We start from the raw sequence: 13,155 nt of genomic DNA, 5'->3' as shown, positions 1-13,155 counted from the left end.
TCTCTCTATGTTGTGACTCAGCTGGAACCACAGAGTGCCTCTGATGAGGATGATGGGAGTCAGGTTCACAATCTGGTTCAAAATGTCCCTGATATAGTCAATGAGGAACAGCGTATGGAAGTTCAGTTTCCCACAGCAAGAAATGAGTTTGTTGATACTGAAACTAGCCAGGTGCAGGTGCAGATTGACTCAGAAAAGGAGGACAGTTCTCAGCCTGATAATGAGCAGGAAGGCAAACTGGATAACACTAACGAATATATATTTCTGGCTGCGGACAGAAAGTGTCCATTTGGACACCTGCCCATTTTGGGAAGCACACAAAAATGGACCCGCCGGTACCCTGAAATCCGAATAGCAGGAATGGCTCAAGGTTCAGCCAAAATGCACAAGCCTAGTTCACACAACTTAGTTGTGATAGGAAAATAGAGACCTGCTTATTCTACACAATATTCAAATGAAAATTCATCTTTAAATAGTAACTTGAACTTTGCCACCATTCTGTTATGTAATAGAATCTCCTGGTCTTCATGCTGACTAGTCACTTATTTATCACAAAAATTTTGAATTGTAGGATTTTGAATCTCTATGGTCAATACTTGATGACAACAATAATGGTAACATTGATTATACTGACTTTACTCGTGCCATTCTTGGAGAAATGAATGAATATAGGAAAGCATTTGTCAGAAAAGTAAGTTTTTTCAAATTTATGTAGTCTTCTAGTAGATAATTGTGTTTTGTGATCAATAAAAAAAATAAAGAGGTCAGACACAGAAATTGGGGTCAGATTGGGCCATTTATTAACCTAGTTGATAAACAAGCCTTCACAACCTACATTCCTCCAGATATTTTGGACTTCAGCTCCAGAATTCCTGACCATTGTACAAGCTGGCTAGGGCTTCTGGGAGGTGGGAGTCCCAAACACCTGTGAGGGGGGTGCACAGGTTGTGCAGGCCTGATCTAGAGGTTTACCTGTGGGAGTTGGGGATAACTGGAGCAGGAGGTCTCCTGCTAAACCCCTTTTGCAGCTTTCCTTGGGTAAAACACCTGAGCCTGAGGTGAAACCCAAGTTGGGTTGCTCCCTCAATTAACCCAAATCTGGAAGTCTTGGCCAAAGTTACCAGTCCTCAAATCCCAAGACATAAAGTTAGAGGTTTAACCCTTAGGCCAACCTCAAAGCATTCTGTTTTCCTCATCTCTCCAGTTCTGGGTCTTAAAAGAGGCAGTGCTAGGGGTCCTCCTTTTGCCCTAAAGGGATGCCATAGATGTTCACTGAATTTAACTTACTCCCTTTTACTGCTAATAGCCTTCAATTTATGACACCACTCATAGTCAGTTATCTGATTACCCTGCTCACAGTATGGAGTAGGCAAAAACAAACATCCTTTAACAGGAGAAAATCTTGAGGATTGAGATCTCTGAGCCAAGGCTACCTGGAAGAAATGCATTGGACAGTTGCTTGTTCCATGGCATTGGCAGTTATCCAAAACTCTCCTCCTGTTCAACCTTGGCTCAAAATAAAGCTTCCTTTGAAGCCAGTCTTTTGAGGAATAGACAGCTTGTAGCCAAATTCTTCCTTCTCTCATTGTTGGTACCTTTCTCTTCTGGCATGAATGTGGAAGGAATGGAACCAATTACAATTACAAGTGATATACCTCATAGGTTCACAGTACATGTAGCTAATAATTTCTTCTTTTTAATCTTGAATTGTGCTAATTAAGGATTGTAATAAAGTGGCCTATGTTTATCTGCAGTGGCAAATAGCTATGGATTGATTCTAGTTCATTTTATAAACATTTGAAAAAGTCATATTTTCCAGAAACCATAAACTGATTATTCATAAAACGATCATGTGTTAGAAGGCACTGCTGAATTTTCTATATTGGAAATAACCTGTCCTATCTTTAACTGCAGGCCTTTCATCCTGATCTACCTTCATTTGTAGGCTCCCCCCTCAGACTAAGCTGAATATCTGCTTCTTGGTATTTAATTATACTGTCCCTTAACCTACTACAATTTCACTTGTGAAAATATAATTCAGGCTTTGAACATTATCAAGCCAATACAGTTTGGTGGGGATGGGGAACATTTGAAATTCTATTTCTGGGTCATCCAAATGTAATTTTCAGCAAGTGAGAAAACAAATGAGTCAGTGAGAAAATACCTCACTGTGAATGCAACAGGAAAAGTACTGTTAATAAATTAGCAGTGTTGACCAAATAAAACTTAAAGGTATATTTGGGTATAAAATACCTTTGTGAGATTTCTGGAATTTGTTTTTTCAAATAAATACATATTTCTTTTACAAAAAAATCTGTTGATTTGTTCCATACCATATGCTTTTCTGATTTTTATCTTTGTTCAGGCTTATATGAAGTTGGATTACAACAAAACTGGCAGTGTGCCTATGATCGATATCAAGAAATGTTATTGTGCTAGAAAACATCCCCAAGTCTTAGCAGGTAATTAATGTGCAAGAAAGTAGTTATTAATTTGTCTTGTTACCAAAGTCTCACTGCTTCTGACTGGTTCACTAACTATGCACAAAATAAGATTTACTCGGTGTTCTGAATGTAGAGGACTTGATGATATATGTTGAAGGACATTGCAAAAGAGACTTGGAACCTGGCTGAATTCTCTCAGTCTCCCTGCACTAAGGAAACAGATTCCCTCTCTATCCCAAAGACATCTTCAGATGACACAGGTCTGGAGGAAATAAAGTGACCACATATAGTAGCTGACCATTTTGTTAGCCCAAGAATTAATGTATTAAGAAAAGAACAACTTATTATCTTGGTGCCACATTTTTACTTCCACACAGTTTCCCAGAATGGAGTGAGTCTCCTTGAAATAGATGTCCAGGTTTTTTTAGCTCTTCAATGTTAGACAACCATTTATCCCAAGGCAACGTTTCAGTCCAATGTCCTTTTTGAGAATTTGTTCTTATCAGAATGATTAGCAGCAGTCGTCATATTTCCCTTTATTTAGAGCAGGAGTGAACTCACCTACTCCTCCAGCTTAGGTGGATTTCAAGGGAAACAAATTAGCAATAAGTATATTGTGCTGTCGCCCCAAGTTGCTTTAAATGTCTCTTTAGCATTAATGTGTTCTAACTTCCTGTCAGCTTGGGGGATGCTGGATTGCCTTCCTGTTTGAGCAAGGAACCCCACAGAATCAATGTCCAGGCTATTGCTTTCATGAAATGGTAATGATTTATTATCTGGTCTTGGACCTGTCTCCACCCAGGCACTAACTTGATTTCTCCACAACAAAATCCATACTTAAAATTTGAAGGGTAACTGATTGTTCCTGAAGCTACCAGTCATGGATGATTTCTGAGGAGAATAATAGATGACAGTTTTTCTTGCTCACTGTCTCTGTTATAGGGGCCTCTGGGGTGCCCAAGGCATTAATTAGTTATTGGTTAACTAATTATTGGTTTATAAACAACTTGAAATGGCTTGTCCAAGCCTGGATCTCACTGGAACCAACTGCAGATATGCTTTGCTTCCAAGATTCCCTGGCGGTCTATGATCTAAAATGGCCCCCTTTCCTCATGCAAAGGGGTGGCAAAATGGCTGACACAAACTAGGAAGGGTTTTCTTAAACGCCACCCTTATAAAACTAACAGAAAAATGACTACTCTAAAACTGTGGGTGAGGAAAACTGTGGGTGAGGAATTCCAGCACATGTACATTTGCCTTGCGAACGTTCAATCTCTTCCATAATGTTACTTGGATGGAAAACTTGCAAGAAAGATCATTTATTGTATGCATTGCAGTTCTGGTGATAATGTCAGAATTTTTGATTTCTTGTATTTATCAAGAATTCTTAAAACCCTTACTATACACTCAAAGCAACAACTTTCTTTAGCTTCCTCTTTCTGTGCATCTATAACTTGGGATAAGACTTAAGCTGTAAATCAGAGATGAATCAGTTTTCCAGAGATCCCCTTTGAGCTCCCTGTCTTATTTTACCAGGTATAATTTTCACTTAATCCCTTTATATTCTATTTTGACATGCACACATAGGTGTTGATTATATTGTCTTTGTTTTCTACATTCCTGACATGATTTTAAGAGTGAGTAATAGTGAGTAATATTTTAACAGGCAATGCAACAGAGGGAGAAGTTAAATCTTCGTTTCTAGAAACACTGGAGGATGCTTGCAGCAATCCCAATGAAGTCTCATTCTCTGAATTTGAGGATTATTATGAAGGATTAAGTATTGGAATTATGGATGATGAAGATTTTGTTAATACATTAAGGAACCCTTGGGGAATTTAAAAGTAAATGATATGTGTTAACAACATCCACAACTAGGATGAGAAATGAAATGCTAGAATTTGAGACACACTAACCTTTGAATGACAATTTAATAGATTGACTTGAATAGTCTAAAGATAAATGACGAAACATTCCAAATGTTCAATGTGGTACATAGAAACATATATATTTCTTGTATTATTGTTATATGTTTATATGTTTTAAAATTTCTTAATGTATGTATTTTTATACTTCTGTTTTAAATGTCATTTTAATTGCATATTGTTGAACACATTGAATGGTTGCATGGTTGTAAAGCCGCCTTGAGTTGGCTCTGGGTTGGATAAAGGCGGGGTAGAAATGTAATAAACAAATAAATAAATAAACTTTTGGCTTATATTTAGAATCTTTTCCAACTACTGAAAGTCCTACTGGACAAGATTCAACATAAAAAGGAAAAAAAATAAAATAAATCTGTGGACCTGATAAAAGGATATATGTAATAAAAAAAGGAGATAGTTCATAATTTTGGCTCCAGGCCTGCCCTTGTCTTATCCACAAGATCAACTTACAGTCCAATATATGCAATAATTGATATAGCTGGAATTTTTCAAAAGCACAGTCATTCCTATGGCCTGAATTGTCTTGATAGTCCCATCTAAACAAGGCATATCAAACTAGTTGGATTCACATAAGTGTGGACTCACCATTCAACTATTTATTTATTTATTTATTTATTTATGACATTTATATGCTGCCCTTCTCACCCCGAAGGGGACTCAGAGCGGCTTACAAGTCATATCTACATAAAACATACTATATTACTAGCATAATACTAATACATCATTCATAATATTAGTATTATATAATATTATATTGTTGCTGGGGGAGGGACTTTGATGTCTCAGGAGACAAGATAGGACTGTCTTCTCTGCTTCCTTTTTCACTCTGGCCCCAGAGTGGCCTTTGGTGGTGGGGGAAGGGCTTTGATGTCTCAGGATACAAGATAGAACTGTCTTCTCTGCTCCCTTCTTCACTCTGGCCCCAGAGTGGCCGTTGGTGGTGGGGGAAGCGCTCTGATGCCACAGGAGACAAGATGAAACTGTCTTTTCTGCTCCCTTCTTCACTCTGGCCCCAGAGTGGCCGTTGGTGGTGGGGGAACGGCTTTGATGTCTCAGGAGACAAGATGGAACTGCTCCCTTCTTCACTCTGGCCCCAGAGTGGCTGTTGGTGGTGGGGGAAGGGCTCTGATGTCGCAAGAGACAAGATGGAAGTGTCTTCTCTTCTTCACTCTGGCCCCAGCTTTGTTCTAGTTGGGACTACTAATAAGATTTAGGCCTCTGACATTTATTTGATAGAGCTATTTTAGTAAATGTCTATAGTTAGCAAAGCACATACACAACTATATGGTATTATAGTGCTCTCTTATCTTTTAATGAAATTTCTTACTATAAAATAGTATTTGTGTGTCTTCTCAGCTACTTTCTGCAGCTGTATGTACATCAACATACAGAAGTCTTCATTTATGTGCATCATGTGCTCTTTAAAAGATTATCTTGTTGCAAATAGCAAAGGAGAATCTTGCTATAGTAATTAGAATGTAGTAAAAATTGGACAATGGACTTCATATGTCGTTATGAGTAATCCCAAATCACTCTTTCTTTAAAAAAAAGAAATTGCCCTGTTCACTTCATTGAGATACTCTGTTCATATTTTTTAAAACCACATATCTTTAGTTTGTAAAGGATATTCCAATATAAATGTTATATTTTTTTTCTTAAAATGGAAGATTTCTGATTTTAAAAACAGTTTCTTGACTATTTTTAGAATTATTTTGATATCTTACTTAATAACTATAATTTGTGGTTCACATCTATTCCATTGTTATGATCTGTCATAATTTTGCTATTTTTAACCAAACCTCTTTAAAAAACAAGCAAACATCTGAACTCATTTCAAAGAAGCTTTTAAAGGTATCATTTGGCATAAAGGTTCACATTTCCATTAGTACTGCTAATATCATGTGTTTTTTATTCCATGTGTATAATAATATGGATTGTATTAATTTTGAACATGTTTCCCATTTTTATGGTGTAGAAATCCTAGAAATTAGTATAGTCCCATTATAGGAGTCTTCAAATGAAATGTATTATATAATGCTAATGACTTTCCAGTGCAAATTTCATGTGTAATTGTGTACCATTAAACTATGAATATTTGCTACATTTGTAAATATTATATTTTATTAATTCCTATAATGACCTACATTTTAATGCTTAACTCTTGCTAGCATTTCCCATTTAGCAGGGGACTGGCAAATCACCTCTGAGTTTTTCTTGTCTTTTGAAAATTCATGGGGTCACCATAAGTTGACAGGTGACTTCAAGGCACACACATACAGACAAACTCTTTTTTCTTGAGTAAAGACAGCTGGGGTATTAGAAAGGACAGCACTTCTGAGCAAGAGAAGGAGTGCTGATAGCTATCAGATTATAAATTGAGTTCTTAACATCTTGATGAGTTCTTAACATCTTGATGAGTTCTTAACATGGCCACATGACCTTGGAGGTGTCTACGGACAATGCCAGCTCTTTGGTTTAGAAATGGAGACGAACACCATCTCTCAGAGTTGGACACGACTAGACTTGACATCAGCAGAAACCTTTACCATTAACTTTTCTTAACATCTAAATGCACTTCTTCAATTCATTTAAGACAGTGGTGTGGGGACTTTTCGTCTTCTGCATAGTGAACTGCAGTATTCATCATTCATGTTCACTGCCCGTGGTAGTTGAGGCTATTGAATTTGAAGCTCAACATCTAAAAAAGAAAATGCTTCCCCATAATTTTTGAAGACTTGGAGGTTCTCTTAAAATGAGGATCTTTCTAAGATAATACAGTATCATGTTTTGATAGGATAAGAGAATGAGAAGTAATTATAATAAGTGTCACCTCATTTCTTCCTTTAAGGGGGAAGCAAAGTCAGAAAGCAGTTGTAATGCAAAGATTCAAAACGTTAAGAATTTTTGATAATATTTTTAGTCTGCTTTGATCTTTTCCTGTGCTCAGACTCCAGTGTTCTTTTCTGATTTCCTCAGAGGAACAGTCATGATGCATTCAGGGCTCATCTATAAGACCCCGAAAAGCAAAATCTTATTTATGCTAAACCAAGTTTTTTTGCTGGGGAGGTTTGATTGGGGTTTGCTGGTAAAGTTCCATAGAGTCCAAGTGCCAGGAGCTTAACAAAACTAATTCCTGACTGACCTATCTATATTTATAAAAGTTTATGTATGTATGTATGTTTGATTCACATAGGCTTCATAGGATCTGGACCAAAGTTGATACACATAACCATCATGATCATGGTGGGGTTTTGAGGGGAGGACTAATAGAGGCTGATGGGAGCTGTAGTCCAGCCATGTAGTTCAGTGTGGTGGTCTCCTTCTTTAGAGACTTTTAAAAAGAGGCTGGATGGCCATTTGTCGGAGGTTCTTTGAATGCTATTTTCCTGCTTCTTGGCAAGGACTTGGACTGGACAGCCCATGAGATCTCTTCCAACTCTATGATTCTACAGTATATCCTGAGAGCCACATGAATCCCACCCACAATGGTTCTGAAACAACCTTGGAACACATACCATTCATGACCCAACTTCAAATACTGGCAACATTTGAGGGAGGGGGGCTAATAGAGTATGATGGGAGTCCAGCCACATCCAGAGAGCTGTATGATTCCCATCCGAGGGTGCAGATCTCTTAACCAGTCAAATGATGCAACTTACTGGCTAGGTTGCATCTTTTAACATCCTTACCCCATTGTTAGGAGGACTGGGGCTGATGGGAATTGCAGTCACCCATATTTTGGGGTGATCGAAGTTGCAGCCAGCCAGATTTAGAATAGATGGGATCTACACCCTGACCAGGTCTTGGGCTGATGGAAGTTGCAGCTCATCAGCTGCTGTACAGTTTTATAAAAGATCTCATTTTACAGGTATGCATTTTCTAATGGGTCAATTCATAAAACTGAAAAGCAAATGAGTATTTCTAATACCGTAAATAGCATTACAAAATGCCTAACCCTAGCGACATCGGGTAGATACACTAGCCATGAACAAAAATGGATCATATGCATTATCAGGAGAAGTGGTCTGCTTATTGTAGTCAAGGCAAGTTTGTAAATAACAACATTTACTTCTTATTTAAATTCACTGCAGTATCTTGTTCCGTGCTGTTAATAAATCCAGTTGTTTGGTAAAAGTGCAGCTAGTGTAGTTTCATCCACAGGATTCTGAAGGCATAACACAGCACACTTTATATGCCAGCCTCTAATTTGATGTCTTTGTAGATCCATAGAAACAATATAAAAGTGATTATTGGTACCCATTTACCAGGACTCATTAATGACTCAGATGGGAAGTGACTGAGTGTAACTTAATATAGCAGTCAAATTACCCTTTCTCCCCCAATAAGGCTGTAGGATCCTCCTGGTCATAATAATTTAAATAATAGTGACAGAAATTAACTGGAAAGTTCTATTATGGGTTTAACAATTGTGGAATTAAAAGCTCCTTAATTCAATGTCTATTAAAGTTGGCTTTGATTGTGAATCCAAGAGCTTGCCAGGTACACAGAGAAGTAAAGATGGTCAAAAGATCTGAAAGTCCATCATGGCCTAAAAATAATTTTTATCTTTGCAGCAAATACTAGTTGTAGATAGTGATCATCTGTAAAAGAGAAACTTCACTACGGTAAAGGACTAGTTAAAACAGCAAATAGTCCAAGTAGCTGAGGCAGTGATATTCCATTCCGCTATAAACTCTGCTAATTAAGTGAATCCTTAATACTCCTTATAATTCCCTCTGATTCTGGATCCTGCTATTTTGTCTTGAGAAAAATTAAATCCTGTAATCGAGCTCATAAAAAGATATTTGGCTTCTGAAATCCTCTGAAGTATTTTTCTTTCATGGCAGCGTTTACATCATAGCAGGGACAACTGTACATGGCATGTGAATCCAGTAACTATTTCTGCATTCTAGACCAATTAATCCCTGCCCCCTCCCACAGTATTTCAGAAACCCCAAAGGAAAAGTAGTGGAGATCTGGAAACTACAGGCTTAAATGTCTGGCTTTGCCTAATGTTCAAAGGATAAGAGGATTTAAGGTACTTCAATGTCAAACCACTGCTCCAATTTCACTTTCTAAAATAACATTTTTGAATAGTTTGATAACACAAGGTGGCTTCCATTTTATCATTACTTTACTTTTCATGGATCTAATAAGACTTAAAGGGTATGGGGCTGCTTTAAATAATATTGTCACACAGGAATGGAGCCTCTACCTAGACGTATTAAAGTTGATAACTAGAAGGTTTGTCCAACCAGACATAGATCTCTTTGTCTCCCCACTCAGCTTCAAGATAGGTAGGTTCATCTCAAGGTATTGGATAGAGAGAACCAAAAATGTGCCCTCTCCTTCCTAGTTTAGTTGGCTACTATATGCCTTAGCTCCAATTGCCTTGTTTCCCAGTGTGATGAGGAAAATAGGACTAGAAAAAGCCTGCTTGTCACTTTGGTGTGACCAAGGAGGTCCTGATGCTCCAAATCACTTACCTGGCCATGGATTTGATGCCTCTGCCATATTGTCCAGGTCTACTCATGTAGGGACTGGTCTGCTGACCCAGAAAGGATATTCCCCTTGGAACTGAGTAGAGACATCACACTGGCAACAAAGATCCGCATAGTTAAAGCAATGGTATTCCCCGTAGTAACCTACGAATGTGAAAGCTGAACCATAAGGAAGACTGAGCGAAGGAAGAAAGATGTTTTTAAACTGTGGTGTTGGAGGAAAATTCTGAGAGTGCCTTGGACTGCAAGAAAATCCAATCAGTCCATACTTCAGGAAATAAAACCTGATTGCTCATTGGAGGGAAGGATATTAGAGGCAAAGATGAAGTACTTTGGCCACATAATGAGAAGACAGGAAAGCTTAGAGAAGACAACGATGCTTGGGAAAATGGAAGGAAAAAGGAAGAGGGGGCGACCAAGGGCAAGATGGATGGATGGTATCCTTGAAGTGACTGTCTTGACTCTGAAGGAGCTGGGGGTGGTGACAGCCGACAGGGAGCTCTGGTGTGGGCTGGTCCATGAGGTCAAGAAGAGTCGGAAGTGAATGAACAAATAAACAAAAACAACACAGGTCTTCGGATTAGCTTTAGCATCTGTTCAGTTGGGCTTGCTCTGAATGTTTTGCAATTAATACTATACTAGTTTCCATCTCACTGGTTTCACCATTGTCAGCAGAGAAACCAAGGGGCTCACTTGGCCCCATAAAAGGAGATACTTAGGAGCAATTGTGTCCACCAATCTGGTCATATCTCCAGTCTAAACAATGACCATTGCTTCAACAGAATTATTTCCAGCAGCATGAAGATCCAGATACCACTTGTGACAGACACATGGTTGTTGTAGCAGACATGATGTGCTGATCAGCTCCTGACAGAGCAAGTCTCAACATGGATTTTGAAATTGCCCAGCATCACAAGCTGAAGGGGCTCTTAACACTAACCCCAAGATCATCTGGCTAGTTCAGAAAGGGAGATTGTTGAGTAGTGGGATAGGAGGTACATCAATAGCACTGGTAATCTCTCATGGCCCCTAACTTCAGGCACATTTCAACCCAGAAGACACTGGGGTATGGCACCTGGTCAGGAGGCTGGAATCCACATAGACTACTGCAATGCTATCACTCTATCTTCTCAAGTTTTACCTGTTCCTGCTCAGAGAGCTCTGATGGACAAAGCTATGAGGGACTGCCCCAGCACTATTAAATCAGGCCTCTATGGCCCCTTCTACACAGCCATATAAAATCCAGATTATCTTCTTAGAACAGGAGTATATGGCAACGTAAAAAAGGGCCTATGATACATGCTAGTTAAGATTGACTTTCAGTGATAAAATTCAACCAACTCTGCACAGAGTATCTTTAAAGTATGGACCCAAATGGTGTCTGTTAGGACAGATGATAGTGGAATTATTGTTTCTTGTTTACTAAACCTGAAGTTCTAAAACCCTTATTTCCCCCTCTAATATTATGTGAACTAAAATATTTTCTAATCCTTTTTACAAATTCGTGTGCAGTTTTCTCTAGACTCTTGCTCATACTAAATTATTTATAGACCCATCCTTTTGGTAGACCTGTGTGATTTACAAATTATCTAATCTGCCACTCATCGGATTATCTAATCTCATATGTCTGCTTTTGGAACTGAAGATTTTACGGTAGTTGCAAAAACTAAAATGACAAGTACAGCCAGACCATGTCTGAACAAAAATATTCAGAGGCTGAACATATCGTTCTAAATACATCGAGTGAGCAAGGATTCCCTCCTCCAACAAGTGATAGGTGTTGTAGCTGAAAACACAAACCATCTGTTTAGCAGGTATGCATATGGAGAGCTTCATGCAAAGCAGTATTTGTAGATCAGCAGAATATGGCCATTATATAAGAGTAGGTTCCCCTGAAATGTTTGAGTGGTGGGATACAAAAAAATATAGTAAAGATTCCCTGAATGCATTGATATGCTCAATAAATATGGATGTTACATTGGCGGTAGCAGCCAGGGAGATACACACACACACACTATATATGTGTGTGTGTGTGTGTGTGTGTGTGTGTGAGAGAGAGAGAGACAGACAGACAAACAGACAGTAAGTGTTTAGAATCAGGGAACTACTTGCTAGAACATGAAACATAGATCTTCATAATTGTGATCATGGTGATATAAAGCATCTAGTTAAATATAAACTCACACAACAAAGATGCTAATGTATATTTGCATCTATCATCATATGAATAAATGTGTATTTCCAGGCACTACCTTGTGCTGTGTGATCAGGAGCAGTATGAATCTAATCTACAATACTTTAATAACCATCACTATATAATTGTATGGAAGTATTTTATATCTGCCTTGAAATCACCTGTCATGGCAATTCCATGAATTCCATATGGTGTTCTTAGGCAAGGAATACTCAGAGGTGGGTTTTCCAGTATGTTCCTCTGAAATGTAGCATAGGTGCACAATATGTGTTTGTGCTGTTGCGCCTGGGGGCTATAATTCTTAATGAAGGAGGCATGGACGTGGCATCTTTCCCCAGGGGATTGCTTTTTGCCCTCCTATAGGAAACTGGAACTCTCAAAAACCCAAAACGCTGAAAATAACTCAAAATAATTTTTATTGATTACAAAGTTATTTCTTTAAAGCAATGAGCTGGAAACTTCAGAGGGGTGAAGGAAAATATACGTTACAGTCTCAGTCCTGGATCCAAGGAGTTTGAAGCTGAGTAGCTTTTCCAAGTTTCCTCTTTCCTCAATGGCTGTGAATGCTGGAGCAAACCACAACCCCAGTTCAAATGGCCTATGTTTGAAGACTCAGGTTCTTCCTCTGGTGCCAAAAGAACCGGTTTGAAGGTGCTTGAGACTTCCAGCATCATTCAGGTTGGTCTGAACATGAAGCATAAGTGTCAAGGGTAAAAAACCTCAGAACTGGTGCTGAGAAGTAATTAAATCAGGGTCTTTTAGAGTCAAGTCTCTTACTCACGTCCATCTGGTGGAAACTCTGATGGCAGAAAAGAAAGGAAGCACTCCCCTCCTGCAGGATGAGGTGGAGCCAAACAGTACTGATTGACAGCTATCAGTAACTAATCCATCCAAGTATACATAAGCAGGGTAAAAAGGCAGGATTAAGCATGATACAACAGTTTAAATCTTGCAACTAACAGTTCTACACATAGGTGGCGCCACTTGCGCCGTCACAGTGTTGGTGGTCTTCCATACAAATATTATCCTGGGTTGACCCTACATAGCTTCCAAGATATGTGTTGGTGGATCTT

The 13,155-nt window shown here is 38.6% G+C and overlaps 1 protein-coding gene across 3 annotated transcripts in view; it reads left to right on the top strand.

Moving 5' to 3' along the window:
• CAPS2 (calcyphosine 2) overlaps window positions 1-6,498 on the top strand; it is a 41,868-nt gene extending 35,370 nt beyond the window's left edge. For 2 of the 3 annotated variants that reach the window (XM_060777440.2, XM_060777439.2), the window contains exons 17-19: window positions 572-691; window positions 2,366-2,462; window positions 4,111-6,498. In XM_060777440.2, the coding sequence (XP_060633423.2) occupies window positions 572-691; window positions 2,366-2,462; window positions 4,111-4,286 (393 nt within the window). In that variant the 3' untranslated portion in view covers window positions 4,287-6,498. The remainder of the gene's footprint in view (window positions 1-571; window positions 692-2,365; window positions 2,463-4,110) is intronic. The other variant, XM_067469099.1, reaches the window with a different exon arrangement.
• Window positions 6,499-13,155: the final 6,657 nt, after the last annotated feature.

The sequence above is a fragment of the Anolis sagrei genome, chromosome 5 (assembly GCF_037176765.1).
Source record: "Anolis sagrei isolate rAnoSag1 chromosome 5, rAnoSag1.mat, whole genome shotgun sequence".
Taxonomy (NCBI): Eukaryota; Metazoa; Chordata; class Lepidosauria; order Squamata; family Dactyloidae; genus Anolis; species Anolis sagrei.
The sequence above is the reverse complement of the archived record's forward strand: the minus strand, read 5'-3'. Positions and strand labels throughout refer to the sequence as shown.